Source organism: Pristiophorus japonicus, chromosome 14, assembly GCF_044704955.1.
Source record: "Pristiophorus japonicus isolate sPriJap1 chromosome 14, sPriJap1.hap1, whole genome shotgun sequence".
Lineage (NCBI taxonomy): Eukaryota > Metazoa > Chordata > Chondrichthyes > Pristiophoridae > Pristiophorus > Pristiophorus japonicus.
Window position 1 is genome coordinate 153,371,765 of NC_091990.1, and position 18,155 is coordinate 153,389,919.

Consider the following 18,155-nt stretch of genomic DNA (forward strand, 5'->3'; position numbering starts at 1 on the left):
AGGAGTGATCACCGCACAGTCTTTGTGGAGATGAAGTCCTGTCTTTGCACTGAGGGCAAACTCCATCGTGTTGTGTAGCACGACCACTGTGCTAAATGGGATAAATTCTGAACAGATCTAGCAACTCAAACAGGGCATCTATCAGGTAACGTGGGCCATCTGCAGCAGCAGAACTGTATTCCACTACTATCTGTAACCTCATGATCCGGGATACCACTCACTCTACCATTACCATCAAGTCAGGCGATCAAGAGTCAACCACAAGGGACTATGGAGTGTCCTCCTCCGTTTCGGCTGCCCCCAAAAGTACGTCACCATCCTGCGCCTGCTCCATGATGATATGCAAGCCGTGATCCTGACCAACGGATCCATTACAGACCCAATCCACATCCGGACCGGGGTCAAGCAGGGCTGCGTCATCGCGCCAACTCTCTTCTCAATCTTCCTCGTTGCAATGCTCCACCTCACACTCAACAAGCTCCCCGCTGGAGTGGAACTAAACTACAGAACCAGTGTGAACCTGTTCAACCTTCGTTGCCTCCAGGCCAGATCCAAGACCATCCCAACCTCTATCATCGAACTACAGTACGCGGACAATGCATGCTTCTGCGCATATTCAGAGACTGAACTCCAAGTCATAGTCAATGTATTTACTGAGGCATACGAAAGCATGGGTCTTACACTGAACATCCGTAAGACAAAGGTCCTCCACCAGCCTGACCACACCATGCAACGCTACCCCCCAGTCATCAAGATCCACGGTGCAGCCCTAGACACCGTGGACCACTTTCCATACCTCGGGAGCCTCTTATCAACAAGGGCAGACATCGACGACGAGATTCAACACTGCCTCCAATGTGCCAGCGCAGCCTTCGGCCGCCTAAGGAAAAGAGTGTTCGAAGATCAGTCTCTCAAATCTGCCACCAAGTTCATGGTCTACAGGGCTGTAGAGATACCCGCCCTCCTGTATGGCTCAGAGACATGGACCCTATACAGTAGACACCTCAAAGCGCTAGAGAAATACCACCAATGATGTCTCCTCAAGATCCTGCAAATCCTCTGGGAAGACAGACGCACCAACGTTAGCGTCCTCGACCAGGCCAACATCGAAGCACTGACCACACTTGACCAGCTCCGCTGGCGGGCCACGTTGTTCACATGCCCGACACAAGACACCCAAAGCAAGTGCTCTACTCAGAATTCCTACATGGCAAGCAAGCCCAAGATGGGCAGGGGAAGCATTTCAAGGACATCCTCAAAGCCTCCTTGATAAAATGCAACATCCCCACCAACACCTGGGAGTCCCTGGCCAAAGACCGCCCTAAGTGGAGAAAGTGCATCCGAGAGGGCGCTGAACACCTCGAGGCTCGTCGCCGAGAGCATGCGCAGGCAGCGGAAGGAGCGTGCGGCAAACCAGTCCCACCAAACCTTTTCTTCAATGACTGTCTGTCCTACCTGTGACAGAGACTGTAGTTCCCGTATTGGACTGTTCAGACACCCAAGAACACATTTTTAGAGTGAAAACAAGTCTTCCTCGATTTCGAGGGACTGCCTATGATGAAGTAACCTCACGACCCGGGATACCCCTCACTCTACCATCACCATCAAGTCAGGCAATCAACCCTGGTTCAATGAGGAGTGTACAAGAGCATGCCAGGAACAGCACCAGACGTACCTAAAAATGAGGTGCCAACCTGGGGAAGATACAACACAGGACTACATGCATATTAAACAGCAGAAGCAGCATGCTATAGACAGAGCTAAATGATCCCACAACCAATGGATCAGATCAAAGCTCTGCAGTTCTGTCACATCCAGACATGAATGGTGGTGGACAATTAAACAACTAATGGGAGAAGGAGACTTCCTGAACATCCCTGTCCCCAACAATGCAGAGCCCAGCACATGAGGGCGAAAGACAAGGCTGAAGGATATTCAACCACCTCCAGCCAGAAGTGCCGAGTGGATGATCCATCTTGGCCTCCTCCTGAGGCCCCCATCATCACAGATGCCAGTTCACTCCACGAGATATCAAGAAACGGCTGAGCGCACTAGATACAGCAAAGGCTATGGGCCCCGACAACATCCCGGCTGTAGTGCTGAAAACCTGTGCTCCAAACTAGCCGTGCCTCTAGCCAAGCTGTTCCAGTACAGCTACAACACTGGCATCTTGACAATGTGGGAAATTGCCCAGGTATGTCCTGTCCACAAAAGGCAGGACAAATCCAATCCAACCAAATACTGCCCCATCAGTCTACTCTCAATCATCAGCAAAGTAATGGAAGGTGTCGTCGAAAGTGCTATCAAGCAGCACTTGCTCACCAATAACCTGCTCACCGATGCTCAGTTTGACTTCTACCAGAACCACTCGGCTCCAGACCTCATTACAGCTTGGTCCAAACCTGGACAAAATAGCTAAATTCTGGAGGTAAGGTGAGAGTGACTGCCGTTGATTTCAAGGCAGCACTTGACTGAGTGTGGCAGCAAGGAGCCCTAATAACATTGAAATCAATGGAAATCAGGGGTAATGCTCTCCACTGGCTGGAGTCATATCTAGCACAAAAGAAGCTGGTTCTGGTTGTTGGAGGTCAATCACCTCAGCCCCAAGACATTGCTGCAGGAGTTCTTCAGGTATTCGTCCTAGGTTCAACTATCTTCAGCTGCTTCATCAATTACACTCCCTCCATCATAAGTTCATAAGTATGGATGTTCACTGATGATTGCACACTACTCAGTTCCATTCACAATTCCTCAGATAATGAAACATAGAAACATAGAAAATAGGAGCAGTTGTAGGCCATTCGGCCCTTCGAGTCTGCACCGCCATTCAATATGATCATGGCTGATCCTCTACCTCAACACCATATTCCCGCTTTTTCCCCATACCCCTTGATGTCTTTTGTTTCGAGAAATCAATCTATCTCCCTCTTAAATAAATTCAGTGACTTAGCCTCCACACCCTTCTGTGGTAGAGAATTCCACAGGTTCACCACCCTCTGAGTGAAAAAATTTCTCCTCATCTCCGTCCAAAATTTCCTACCCCGTATCCTGAGACTGTGACCCCTTGTTCTAGACTTCCCAGCCAGGGAAAACATCCTCCCCGCATCCAGTCTATCCAACCCAGTCAGAATTTTATACGTTTCAATGAGATCCCCTTTCATTCTTCTAAACTCTGGTGAATACAGGCCTAGTCAACCCGATAATGAAGCAGTCCATACCCGCATGCAGTAAGACCTAGACAACGTTCAGTCTTGGGCTGATAAGTGGCAAGTAACATTCGCTTCACACAAGTGCTAGGCAATGGCTATCTCCACAAGAGAGAGTTTCAGCACCTCCGCTTGACATTCAATGGCATTACCATTTTCAAATCCCCCACCATCAACATCCTGGGGGTTACCATTGACCAGAAGCTTAATTGGAATAATCACATAAATACTGTGGCTACAAAAGCAGTTTAGAGGCTGAGTATTTTGCGGTGAGTGATGCATCTCTTGACCAATGTTCCCTGCAATTATTTTTGGCGCCGTGTGTCAATTTCAAGCGGCTGTGCGGGCCATTCAAAATACTGCACATGCCTGGTTTTGCATTGAAAAGCCAGCAAGCTGGCTGCGCATATTCCCTGGAGCGTTGCATGGCCACGCAGCTTAAAGGGAACCATTCCACCATCTACAAGGTACAACTCAGGAATGTGATGGAATACGCTCCACTTGCATGGTTGAGTGCAGCTCCAACAACACTCGGCTCGACACCATCCAGGACAAATCAGCCCATTTGATCGGCACCCGACCCACATTACTTTAAACATTCAAACCCTCCATCACCAATGCAAAGTGGTTGCAGTGTGTAAGAGCTTCAAGATGTACTGCAGCAACTTGCCAAGGCTTCTTCAGCAGCACCTCCCAAACCTGTGATGTCTACCTTCTAGAAGAACTAGGGCAGCAGGCATATGGAAACACCATCACCTCCAAGTTCCCCTTCAAGTCACATACTATCATGACTTGTAAATATATCGCTGTTCCTTGATAATCGCTGGGTCAAAATCCTGGAGCTCGCTATCTAAAATCATTGTGGGAGTACCTTCACCACTCGTATACTGGGTAGCACTGTCGTCTCTGAGTCAGAAGGTTGTGGGTTCAAGACCCACTCCAGGGACTTGAACACAAAAAAATCTAGGCTGAGGGAGCACTGCACTGTCAGAGGTGCTGTCTTTCGGATGAGGCATTAAACCGAGGCCCCGTCTGCTCTTTCAGGTAGACGTAAAGGATCCCATGGCACTATTTTGAAGAAGAGCAAGGGAGTAATCCCTGGTGTCCTGGCCAATATTTATCCCTCAATCAACATAACAAAAAAACAGATTATCTGGTCATTATCACATTGCTGTTTGTGGGAGCTTGCTTGTGCGCAAATTGGCTGCCGCATTTCCTATATTACAACAGTGACTACACTCCAAAAGTACTTCATTGGCCGTAAAGCTCTTTGCGATGTCCGGTGGTCATAAAAGGCACTATATAAATCCAAGTCTTTCTTTCTTTCATGGACTGCAGCGGTCCAAGAAGGGCAATCAGGGATGAACAATACATGCTTGTCGGGTCAGCGACATCCACATTCTGTGATTGAATAAATCAAAAAATATTTTTTGTTAAGTCTGCAACCTGTAGGGGCTGGAATGTGGCAGAGATGTGTCCCAAATAGCACAGGTGCCCATCCCAGATATTTAAATCAAGGGACCTCTCCCTGACCCACCAGCTTTGGCATGGTTATCCGTGGGGGTCTCTGGTAAACTCATAATAAAGGATGAAACTGAGTACTGTGTACAATGAGCAAGTGTGACCTTAGCTCCTTTAATAAGACTCCAGAGTGCAGGTACCTCGTGGGTGGCCTGTTTATATACTGTGCTCCCAAGGGATGCTGGGATCCCTTGGGACTCCAACAGGTGGGCCCTCTGGTGGTCAGGTGTCATGCAAGTTACACAGGGTTAAATACACCTGGCACTTCCACCGGGACATGCCACCCCTGCAAGTTTGGCCCTCTTTTGCTTTTCCCAGTTGACTTTTCCAAAAAGCATTGATTTTCCTTTCTTTATAAATTATGCTAACTGTAAATAATTGTTTTATTTCGCAAAAGACTGTCAAAACTGTGAATCATTGGCAGTGCTAATTTTCAAAATAGGTAATCCAGGAGTTCATTTTCTGGTCAATTTGAACTCCAATAGATATACTTGTCCAAATGTGAACTTCATGACCTTGTTATCTGGTGCAATGAATAGTTTAGAATACTCATTAAAATCATTACAAAAATGCTGAATTGTAAAACAGGACTTTACTCTTTGGTGCAATGTTTAGTCTAATATTTAACTGGTTTAAGGAAAGCTGAAGAGAGTCAGTGATTGCTTGGTGAATTTTACTGGGACTTCTTCAGCTGTCGTCATAATCTTATGTACATCTATTTTTAAGTCTGCAGACTATCATTTTGGGTTATCATCACTTGCAGGTGCTGTTTGAGAGGTCTTTTGTTTCATACCTTTGAGAACGTATCTCCTGAAGAGAAATTGGTGTCAGTTTTAATAGGAAAAGCCTGTTGATAAGGAAGCACCCAAGAACGGATGTGTTGATAATTGTTCAGTAGAGGCTCATCTCTGAAGGAACACATAGATTTATCTCAACTACATTCAGAAGAAGAAAAAATGACTCAGTTTGCAAATCCAGGTGTGGGAACTTTCACAGCATGGGATTACGTTGTTTTTGCATCTCTCTTTGTCATTTCTTCAGGGATAGGGGTCTTTTTCGCCATCAAAGAAAGAAAGAACGCTACCTCCCGGGAGTTTCTGGTGGGAGGGAGACAGATGGTTTGTGGCCCGGTGGCCCTCTCTCTAACTGCTAGTTTCATGTCTGCAGTGACTGTGTTAGGGGGGCCCGCGGAGGTTTATCGTTATGGGGCTTCTTTCATCCTCTTCTGCATCGCCTTCACTTTTGTCATCATCTTCACGGCAGAACTCTTCCTACCAGTCTTTTACAGATGTGGAATCACCAGCACATATGAGGTGAGGTGGATAAAATGGATTCAAAATAAAAGTAACGCATGCGTCACTCAGTGAATTGATTGGCATTGTATTGTTCCAGGTGCAATGTCTATTATTTATTACAGAAAGTATAGCTAAATAGACCCGATGCTTGCTGTATAAATTTGATCACACCTTCAAAACATCTTATTGCCACTGAAAAAGTCTACGACTGAATAGTTGACTTTTTAAATCCACACAAATGTTATAATGAAGGTATCTGTGAGGATTTAAAATTTTTGATTTATCATATTTAAATATAACTCTTTGCGTTACACATTTAAATGTAAAACAGGAAAAATTTAACAAGCTAAATATATTCAAACTTATTTTAAATATCTGATTTGTTTAAATCTCACACAGAACAGGATGATTTACAATGAGTGTGTTTTGTTTGTTGCAAATTGTAAACTTTTGTGCAAACAGGTTGAGTTTTTTATTTACTCAGTGATGTGTAGTAAAAAGTCACTTGTGACATTTCCAATTGCTCCCTCCAGTAGTTTCTCAAGAAATTGCTTTTACCCATTTTGGAAATGTTCCAAAATGCTAGTTGGATCACATCAATTTCGGCAGAGAAGGGAAAGTATGTAAGTCCTGCTGAGAGTTGTGAGTAGTTCTGGTGATTACTTACTGCTCTACTGCAAACGATTTTTAATTATTTTTTTTCATTACGAGTCCAGAATAGTAATGAACATTTGATCTGTAGTTCTTAATGATCTGGGATGCTAATAGAATCTGCTATTCTCAGTTCGCCGAGGATCTGTTAAACATGCAATTCCAATTTAGGAGCATTGTTCTTTGGGCTTCTGGTCCATGCTGTTAGGATGAAAGATTTCTCTCTTTGCCAGCTCCAAGAGTTCATGATAAAAGTTAAGTGAGTTATGGGTAATCTCAAACAAGTTCCAGGTCCGTTAAGGACCGCTAGTTAGGGCGTTTGATGCATGGTGCAACTAGGCGGAGTGTGCATGGCCCGTGTGCACCTGACTTTTGAAATCGGAGGATCCTACAGCTGGGGTAGGACCTGGATTTGAATATTTTAAAAGCCTTATGGCTATTTCAGGCAGTTGGCCTGCTCGCCATTTACAGGCCCACCTGAATATGGCATCAGGCAGGCCTTGGTCATCAATGGGACGTCAATGTGCCCACCCTCCTTGATTTTCAACTGTTGGCCGCCCATCTTTCAGATGCAAAACAGTCAACTATGAGTTGTTATTTCTGCCCCATTATTTCCAGTGCCAACAAAGCTTGTACATTAGGATTATTGTTGAATTTTTTTTAATGTACCTTTTGAAAAGATGCTGTATGTACATGTGTGTGAGTGAGTGAGTTTTCCCAGTTTACACAGTCTTAGGAAATAATACTTACTGCATATGGTGCATGTTTTCAGGTTTGCTGAACTGCTATAAAATATTTTAGTGCTAATGGGCAACAGCCACATTTGGTTTTAACATAGTTACAAACAGACTTTTTGTATTTTTCTCACTCCATCATAAGACAGATTCTATAACCTCAGGTGAAATTGAAAAGTTTGTTTTAATTTTAAAATAATCAAGCTTTTTTATTATTGATTCTTCCCATTTTACTCCCTGAACCAGACAGTTCGCAACCTCAGCATCTTATTCTACCCAAAGTAAAGCACCTGACCACCTATCCTCTCCATCGCAAAGATTGGCTACTTCCAAACCCTGTAACATCACCCATCTCTTCCCTTGTCGCAACCAATCTGCCACCAATACCATCAACCATGCCTTTGTCACCTCCAAACTAGATTATTCCAATGCTCTCCTGGCCAACCTCCCATCCTCCACATTCTGTACCCTTCATCCAAATCTCTGCTACCAATACCCCAGCCCTCACAAAGTCCTGTTCACTCATCATCCACGTCCTTGTTGACCTACACTTACACTCCATGCCGACAACACCTCAAATTTAACATTTTCATTCTCCTGTTTAAAACCCTTCATGGCCTCACCTTTCCCTATCTCTGTATTCTCCTCCAGCCCTTCAACCCTCCCAAGACTTTCCTTTCCTCTGATTTCAGCCTCTTGTTCATTCCCCTTCCCTTCACCCCGCCATTGGCTCAAGTGCCTTCAGCCATCCAGAAACTGTGCTCTTGAATTGCCTCCCGAAACTCCTCTACCTCTCGCTCTTCCTTAAAACCCACCTCTTTGACCAAGCTTTTGGTCACCACATCCTAATATTTCCTTCTTTGGCTTAGCCTCCATATTTTTGTTATTTTTTACTGTTCACTTTTGAGATATGGGCGTCACTAGCAAGGCCGGCATTTATTGCCAACCCTTAGTTGTCCTAAGAATATTTGAGACATCTAAATTGATCGAGGTTTATAAGATGAAGAAGCGATTAGAGACTACGGGGGCTGAAATTGCGCCCCCCGCCGCCCCCACTGGAACACGGTACACCTACTGTGTTTCAACTGTTTTTACCGCCGCGGTAGATGTGGTGGCCTCCTGCACGAAATTCCGTTCTTTGGCATTTTTTTCCGAGTGGGCCGGAAGTCGGTCGTAATGGGGACGGATGTGTGGCGGGGATCAGAATTCGGTCAGTAGAGGGGCGGAAGTTGGGGGCGGGCAGAGTGTCCGCTGCTGTCACTCATCAGCGTAGCGATGATGACATCATCACGTTGGCGCGGCACCACATCGCTCCCCTTCACTTAAAGGGGAGAGCCGCTGCTCGCTCTGTGATTCTTTAAGTTAGGTGCACTGGGCTCGGCCGAACCCGGATGCATAATTGTCGAACAGACCTGGCTGTCGGCCGACAAAAATGAATAAGGTGGCAGCCACAGCAATAGGACCCCCCTATAATGGCAGCTGCACTACCATTTTACAAGCATTGCAAGGACAGTGCACCGAGAGAAAAAGCTGTCGGTGGCACCAAGCAGCGGGAGCAAGACTTTCAGCGCAGAATTTCACGTTCGGGGGGCACATTGGCGGTGCGCGCACTGATGATGCACATAGGGCGGATCAGCAGCAGCGGAGCAGTAGTGGGCAGAGCGGGTCACCGCTGGGATCCCACAAGGGGGGCAATTTTCAAAATGGCGGCCATTCCACGAAAAATCGGCAGCTATTCCACTCGGTTACATGGCCGCCGATTTTCTGCAGTAACAGGCCTTAAGGGAAGGGGCAATTTCGGCCCCTATGTTTGCATAGTCAGTTTGTTTCTACTAAATAGGTTAGGGAGGACAGCGGTCCTAATTTCAAGTTATGTAATGGCAGAACTAGAATGGATGTTAAGGGGTTGGTCTTTTCTCAGAGAATAGTGAACACGTGAAACAGGCTACCGGCTTGTGCGTTGAACATTGATTCGCTGAATTTCTTCAAGCGAGAGCTGGACCTGTTTCTGGCTAGATGTTGAGATCACAATGTACAAGAGATAGATATCGATAAGTTCATCAGAGCCAGAGTGGTCTCGTCGACTAGTTTTGAATAGAATTTACCAGGTTTTTTTCCCGTATAGATTACACGGCTTTTGGCTGGAGTGGGGAGTCATCATCGTCATCATAGGCATTCCCTCAAAATCGAGGAAGACTTGCTTCCACTCTAAAATTGAGTTCTCAGGTGACTGCACAGTATAATGTGGGAATTACAGTCTCTATCACAGGTTGGACAAACATTGGTTGAAGAAAAGGGTGGGTGGGGAGTCTGGTTTGCCACATGCTCCTTCCCGCTGTCTGCGCTTGTTTTCTGCATGTTTTCGGCGACGAGACTCGAGGTGCTCAGCGCCCTCCCGGATGCTGTTCCTCCACTTAGGGCGGTCTTTGGCCAGGGACTTCCAGGTGTCGATGGGGAGGTTGCACTTTATCAAGGCGGCTTCGAGGGTGTCCTTGAAACATTTCCTCTGTCCACCTGGGGCTCACTTGCCGTGTAGGAGTTCCGAGTAGAGCGCTTGCTTTGGGAGTCTCGTGTCAGGCAGGCGGACGATGTGGCCCACCCAATGGAGCTGGTCGAGTGAAGTCTGCGCTTCGATGCTGAGGATGTTAGCTGATCGAGAACACTGGTGCGTCTGTCTTCCCAGTGGATTTGCAGGATCTTGCGGAGATAGCGCTGGTGGTACTTCTTCAGCGCTTTGAGTTGTCTACTGTATATGGTCCACGTCGCTGATGGATCATCAAGATGGCAGATGGGATGGCAGCTCCCCAGGAAGCTTTCGCTGAACAAATTTCCCTCTGGCCATCTGCTGCCATCCTTCACTCTTCTCTCCCCAATCTCATTCCCCCCCCACCCCCGCTGCCCCCCCACACTCATTGTTTAAGCTCCCCCTGGCCATAATAGTGGGTGCATTTCCTACCCCTAAAGTATTTTCCTTTCCCCTAAAACCCTACCTGGGCCCACTACCCATCCCCTAACCATGCCTGCTCATCTTCATCACTGAGCGTTGGACTTAGCTTCTCGATCGGTCTTCCTGCTGCCAAGCCTTTCACTCCCCACTGGATGTGGCCGACTCAGTGGGGAGTATATGTATTGTGATGCACAAGACATCACAATTGTGTGGGACAGGTGGATGGACCAGTAGGTATCTTGCAGTCTGTCATTTTTTGTATGTACTTATATTCCTTTAAAAAAATCCAGATGACCGATTCCCAATTGAAACTAGAATCTTCTCACTGTTTCCATGTCTGGGGCACTGAAGAGAAAAGGTTTATGTATTCAACTCAAATCCAGCACTCCCATCCTACCTTGACAACACAGCAGCAGAGCATACTCGGAATTAAGAACATTACTTTCAGGGACCCAGCCTTGAGAAGGGGAAGATAATGGTGGGACCAATGAAGACTATAGCTACCTTGCAGGAATTTTATTTTACAATGCTTAACTTGCAAACAATTTATTTAAAAAAGTGGAAGTCTAATGACTGGATTTTCCGGTCCTCTGCGCTCCTGGTTTGGACCCGGAGCGGCGTGAAAGGTGGCAGTGAGTTCTCCTGCGCCCCGTCGCGATCCTCCGGTCTCGTTTTGTGGCGGCGCTGAGCAGCACCGCCGTGAAGAGCTGTGCTAAACGTGCAACACCTCTGGCTACGACACCGGAAATAGTTTTTATTTCCCCCGATCTGTCCGCCTGGAATTGCGCCCATAATGACCGCCTGGGAAATCCGTGTGGTCCAGCATAGCCGGCGCTGCAGAGGTAGGTAAAGTACTCCAAAGGTAACTGCGAGTGTTTGTTCTTTAAGTTATTTTAGCGATTTGTGTTGTGGTGGCGCGGGCAATGTTTTGGGAATGTTTTTGTAGGTTTTTTTTTAAGGTTCCCCCCCCCCCAAAGCCTCTCTTGGAACGCACATGGTCCAGCACTTTATATTGCGAGTTTCCCATCCTTGCACCATGAAAAGTGTACAATGCCTCGCTTAGTGCTGCGCCCCCTGACGCAGGGCCCAGATGCCGAAATTTCCATACTAAAACGCAAACTATTCCCAGCCGGTAACTTTCCCGCTACGCCTCCATTTTTGGCCCAAAAACAGAAAAGCCTAAAATCCAGCCCTAATAATCTAACTCTTTCCCTTCATATTGAATTCGCATGTCACACTTAATTATCAGTCACAGAATATTGCAGAAAAAATGCTTTGAAAATAGCGCATAAAACTAACAGTGAAAATACTCTTAATGCATACTGTTGAATACTGGACAAATCATAGCTTAGATTGCTTCAATTCCATGTATAATCTCAAATTCAAGAGAAAAGTGTAAAAAGGTCAAGTACCAGTGTGCATTTGTTACATGATTAAGTTTATTAGTGGTAGTACTCCCACCTCGGCGTCAGAAGATCAAGGATTCAATCATCACTCCAGGACTGGATAACATAATTTAGCCTGACACTTCAGTGCATTACTGCAAAATACTGAGGGTCTGCCACCTCAGGTAAAGGATCTCATATAACCATTAGAAGGCCAAAATTGAACACTTAACAAACAACCCCAAAACAGATTATCTGGACATTTCTCTCAATACTGTGTGCAGGACCTTATTTTGTGCCACATTACGACACTGGAAATAGTTTTTACTTTTCCCTGATCCGTCTGCCTGAAATTGCGCCCGCAATGACCGCCTGGGATATCCGTGTGGTCCAGCATAGCCGGCGCTGCAGAGGCAGGTAAATACTCCAAAGGTAACTGCGAGAGTTTGTTCTTTAATATTTTTAGCGATTTGTGTTGTGGTGGCGTGGGCAATGATGTGGGCCACATTTGCCTACAAAACAATGGATAATTTTCAGAATGGCAGGATGTAACTAGTGGAGTGCTGCAGGGATCAAAATATAGGCCCCAAGTTTCGGCCTCAGTTGCTCCTGATTTTTAGGAGCAACTGGTGTAGAACGGAGTATCTTAGAAATCGGAATTCTCGGCATTTAGTTTGCTTCAGTTCTAGTCAGTTAGAACAGTTTCACTTTGGAACAGAATTTTTTTTTCAAAAGGGGGCGTGTCCGGCCACTTACGCCCGTTTTCAAAGTTTCGGCAGTGAAAACTTACTCCAAACTAACTTAGAATGGAGTAAGTGAAGATTTTTGTACGCTCGAAAAAACCTTGTCTACACTTTAGAAAATCAGGTGTAGGTTACAAATTAGGCGTAGGGAACGAGGTGGGGGGGGGGGGGGGAGGTGGGGGGAAGGGAAGTCATTAAATTCTACAATCAATCCTTAGTTATACTTATACAAATATTATACAAATAAATCCAACCTGAATAAAAATTTATAAGCAAAGAAAAGATTAAATAAACCATAAACCATGTGTGAAATAGCATCAGCCTTTGAACTTGCTGTGCTTCAGGCAGGCCTTTCATGTTGGAGACAGGCAGCGGTGTGGCGTCAGTGTCTCGACGGCAGCGGCAGCAAGCTTCGAGCTGCAGTGCTTGAGGCAGGCTTTCATTCTCTTCGTGGCTGGCCGCAAAGAAGCAACACCGGACGGACTCGAGGCCATTCAGCCATGAGATAGCAGTGGCGTCAGTGGCTGGCCGGCAGCCGAAGAATCAACACAGGACACACGCAGCTCATTAAGGTTCTTGAGGCCATTCGGCCACGCCTTAGGGGCGGCGTCAGTGGCTGGCCGGCAGCCAAAGAATCAGCAGCGGACGGACGTGAGGCCATTCGGCCATAGGATATCAGCGGTGTCAGTGGCTGGCCGGCAGCCGAAGAATCAACACCTGACACACGCAGCTCTTTATGGTGCTTGAGGCCATTCGGCCCACGCTTTAGGGGCGGCGTCAGTGGCTCGACGGCAGCCGAGTCCTTTTAAAAATGGCCGAGTGCCAATGTTTGTTTGACACTGCGCGTGCGTGCACGCTCCAACGCGCACGCGCAGGGTTGCCGGCACCACGAAGGCTCATTTAAATTGGACCCTCCCCCCACTACTTACAGAATCGGCGCGAGTGTTTGGCTCCGCCCCCCGCTGAGAAGAGCGCGCCGCGCCAAGCAGAGATCTCGCTCTGAGGAGCCGGAGAATATCAGAGTTTTTTTTTAGCGTGAAGAACAGTTGTCCAGATCGGAGGTGCGCCGTTTTCGGCACGGGCCGAAACTTGGGGCCATAGAAACAGATAGCAAGCGTTTCGACAGGTATATAAAAAGGAAAAGAGTGACTAAAGTAAATGTAGGGCCCTTATAGAATGAGACCGGGGAATTAGTAATGGGGAACATGGAGATGGCAGAAACTCTAAACAAATATTTTGTATCAGTCTTTATGGTAGAGGATACTAACAATATCCCAACAGTGAATATTCAAGGGGCTGTAGGCTGGGGAGCAACTTAACACAATCACAATCACTAAGGAGGTGGTACTCAGTAAGATAATGGGACTAAAGGCAGATAAATCCCCTGGACCTGATGGCTTGCATCCGAGGGTCTGAAGAGAAGTAGCGGCAAGGATAATGGATGCATTGGTTGCAATTTTCCAAAATTCCCTGAATTCTGGGGAGGTCCCAGCAGATTAGAAAACTGCAAATGTAACGCCCCTGTTTAAAAAAGGAGGCAGACAACAAGCAGGAAACTATAGACCAGTTAGCCAAACATCTGTGATTGGGAAATTGTTGGAGTCCATTATTAAAGAAGCAATAGCAGGAAAAGCATAGTTCGGTCAGGCAGAGTCAGCATGGATTTATGAAGGGGAAGTCATGTTTGACAAATTTGCTGGAATTCTTTGAGGATATAAAGAACAGGGTGGATAAAGGGGAAATCAGTGGATGTGGTTTATTTGGACTTCCAGAAGGCATTTGACAAGGTGCCACATAAAAGGTTACTGCACAAGATAAAAGTTCATGGGGTTGGGGTAATATATTAGCATGGGTAGAGGATTGGCTAACTAACAGAAAACAGAGAGTCGGGATAAATGGTTCATTCTCGGGTTGGCAAGCAGTGACTAGTGGGGTGCCGCAGGGATCAGTGCTGGGACCCCATCTATTTACAATCTATATTAACGACTTGGAAGAAAGGACTGAGTGTAACGTAGCCAAGTTTGATGACGATTCAAAGATGGGAGGAAAAGCAATGTGTGAGGAGGACACAAAAAATCTGCAAAAGGACATAGACAGGCTAAGTGAGTGGGCAAAAATTTGGCAGATGGAGTATAATGTTGGAAAGTGTGAGGTTATGCACTTAGGCAGAAAAAAATCAAAGAGCAAGTTATTATTTAAATGGAGAAAAATTGCAAAGTGCTGCAGTACAGTGGGACCTGGGGGTACTTGTGCATGAGACACAAAAGGATAGTATGCAGGTACAGCAAGTGATCAGGAAGGCCAATGGAATATTGGCATTTATTGCAAAAGGGATGGAGTATAAAAGCAGGGAAGTCTTGCTACAGTTATATTGGTGAGGCCACACCTGGAATACGGCGTACAGTTTTGGTTTCCATATTTACAAAACGATATACTTGCTTTGAAGAAAGTTCAGAGAAGGTTCACTAGGTTGATTCCGGAGATGAGGGGGTTGACTTATGAGGAAAGGTTGAGTAGGTTGGGCCTGTACTCACTGGAGTTCAGAAGAATGAGAGGTGATCTTATCAAAACGTATAAGGAGTTAGATGTAGTCCTTACTATTAGGGGGATCAAGGGGTATGGCGAGAAAGCAGGAATGGTGTACTGAAGTTGCATGTTCAGCCATGAACTCATTGAATGGCGGTGCAGGCTCGAAGGGCCAAATGGCCTACGACTGCACCTATTTTCTACGTTTCTATGTTTTCTATTATGAGGGGGCTTGACAGGGTGGATGCAGAGAGGATGTGTTCACTGATAGGGGACTCTAGAACTAGGGAGCATAATCTTAGAATAAGGAACCGCCCATTTAAAACTGAGATGAGGAGGAATTTCCTCTCAGAGGGTTGTAAATCTGTGGAATTCGCTGCCTTGGAGAGCTGTGGAAGCTGGGTCATTGAATAAATTTAAGACAAAGATAGACAGTTTCTTAACTGATAAGGGAATAAGGGGTTATGAGGAGTGGGAAGGGAAGTGGACCTGAGTCCATGATCGGATTAGCCATGATCGTATTAAATGGTGGAGCAGGCTCGAGGGGCCGTATGGCCTACTCCTGCTCCTATTTCTTATGTTCTTATGTTCAGTGCTTGGCCCTCAGTTAAATGAATTAGATGAGGGGACCGAGTGTAATAGCCACAGTGTCAATGGGCAGCACTCTCGCCTCCGAGTCAGAAGGTTGTGGGTTCAAGTCCCACTCCAGCGACTTGTGCACAAAAATCGAGGTTGATACTCCAGTGCAGTGCTGAGGGAGTGCTGCACTGTCGAAGGAGCTGTCTTTTGGATGAGACATTAAACCAAGGTCCCATCTGCTCTCTCAAGTGGATGTAAAAGATCCTATTGCACTATTTCAAAGAAGAGCAGGGGAATTATCCCTGGTGTTCTGGCCAATATTTATCCCTCAATCAACATCACAAAAACTGATTATCTGGTCATCACAGTGCTGTTTGCTGTGTGCAAATTGGCTGCCACGTTTCCTACATTACAACAGTGACTACACTCCAAAAGTACTTAATTGGCTGTAAAATGCTTTGAGATGTCCGGTGGTCATGAAAGGTGTTATATAAATCCAAGTCTTTATTTTCTTTAATGATAATGATACAAAGCTAGATGGGTAAGTAAGCTATGAGGAGGAGGAAAGGAGGCTGAAAGGTAATATAGATCAGATAACTGATTGGGCAAGAAGGTGGCAGATGGAGTATAATGAGAGGAAGTGTGAAATTATCCACTTTGTTTGGAAGAATGGAAAAACAGAACATTTTATAAAAGGTGAGAGACTAATAACTGTGGGTATTCAGAGGAATTTCCGGGTTCTTGTGCACAAATCACAGGAAGTTAACAGGCAGATACAGCAAGCAATTAGGAAGGAAAATGTTATGTTAGCCTTTATTGCAAAGGGGTTGGAGTATAAGAGCAACAAAGTTTTGCTGCAAATTTTAGGGCTTTGGTGAGACAAAACTTGGAGTACTTTGTATAGTTTTGGTCTCCTTATCTAAGGAAGGATATACTTGCCTTAGAACTGTTGCAACAGATGTCCACTAGATTGATTCCTGGGATGAGAGGGCTGCACAAGATAAAAGTTCATGGGGTTGGGGGTAATATATTAGCATGGACAGAGGATTGGCTAACTAACAGAAAACAGAGAGTCGGGATAAATGGTTCATTCTCTGGTTGACAAACAGTAACTAGTCGGGTGCCGTAGGGATCAGTGCTGGGACCCCAACTATTTACAATCTATATTAATGACTTGGAAGAAGGGACTGGGTGTATCGTAGCCAAGTTTGCTGATGATACAAAGATGGAAGGAAAAGCAATGTGTGAGGACAAATCTGCAAAAGGACATCGACAGGCTAAGTGAGTGGGCAAAGATTTGGCAGATGGATATAATGTTGGAAAGTGTGAGGTCATACACTTTGGCAGAAAAAATCAAAGAGCAATTTATTGGCCTCAAAATCCCGGCCGAGGTCTTCGCGCGGGCAAATGACTGAAAAAGGGAAAAAAATGCGCACTTACCTGTTGTTGCTGCGCCCACTCGAACTTATGAGCCTGAGCGTGTGCACGGCGGGACGTCCGCAGGCCGGGAACTGGAGACACATGGCTCTGAGCAGTATATTCTCATTCATAGTAATAGGAGTTTTGTAAGTCCGGAACTCCTATTACTATGAATGAGAACCACCCCCCAAACACCCAAAACACAATAAAAAATAGAAAATACACGACACATTTAAGATTCATTTAAATTAAAGTTCTTATAAAAAATATATTTTCCCGACTTTTAAAAAAGTTTTCTTAATTATGCCTTAAAATAAACTTACCGTAGTGGGGAGGGTTTTTAAACAATAAAACGTGTTTTTTTAACTTTATTTTAAAATGTTTTTGTGTATTTTTAAGCACTTGCGCCTGTAAAAGTAGGCTATACGCCTGCTTTTTCAGGCGCAAGATTTTTGAGGACATTTGCTGGGCAAGATATGCGTAAATATCGGAAATCTTGCCCTGTAAGTGTCCTCGCTCCCGATCTGTGGATGATCTGTCAAGCCAGAAACTTGACAGATCGGAAAAGCCGGTTTTCAGCAAATGCACATTGCACGCTGGCTTTTCCAATGTATTCCTGGTCCGTAGAAACTTCGTACGGACCCGGGACATCAGAATTTCAGCCCCATTATTTAAATGGAGAAAGATTGCCAGGTGCTATAGTACAGCGGGACCTGGGGGTACTTGAGCATGAAACGCAAATGGACAGTATGCAGGTACAGCAAGTGATCAGGAAGGCCAATGGAATTTTGACCTTTATTGCAAAGGGGATGGAGTATAAAAGCAGTGAAGTCTTGCTACAGTTATACAAGGTATTGGTGAGGCCATACCTGGAATATTGCATGCAATTTTGTTTCCATATTTACGAAAGGATATACTTGCTTTGGAGGAATTCAGAGAAGGTTCACTAGGTTGTAATGTGGGAAACACGGTAGCCAATTTGCGCATAGCAAGCTCCCACAAGCAGCAATGTGCTAATGACCAGATAAACTGTTTTTATGTTATGTTGATTGAGGGATAAATATTTGCCAGGACACGGGGAATAATTCTCCTTCTGTTCTTTGAAATAGTGCAATGGGATCTTTTATGTCCACCTGAGAAGCTTCGGTT

At 45.6% G+C, this 18,155-nt stretch overlaps 1 protein-coding gene across 1 annotated transcript in view; it reads left to right on the plus strand.

Annotated features, from left to right (window-relative positions):
* Nucleotides 1-5,683: 5,683 nt before the first annotated feature.
* slc5a12 (solute carrier family 5 member 12) overlaps nt 5,684-18,155 on the plus strand; it is a 66,067-nt gene continuing 53,595 nt past the window's right edge. The window contains exon 1 of the mRNA XM_070898755.1: nt 5,684-6,040. Within this exon, the coding sequence (XP_070754856.1) occupies nt 5,684-6,040 (357 nt within the window). The remainder of the gene's footprint in view (nt 6,041-18,155) is intronic.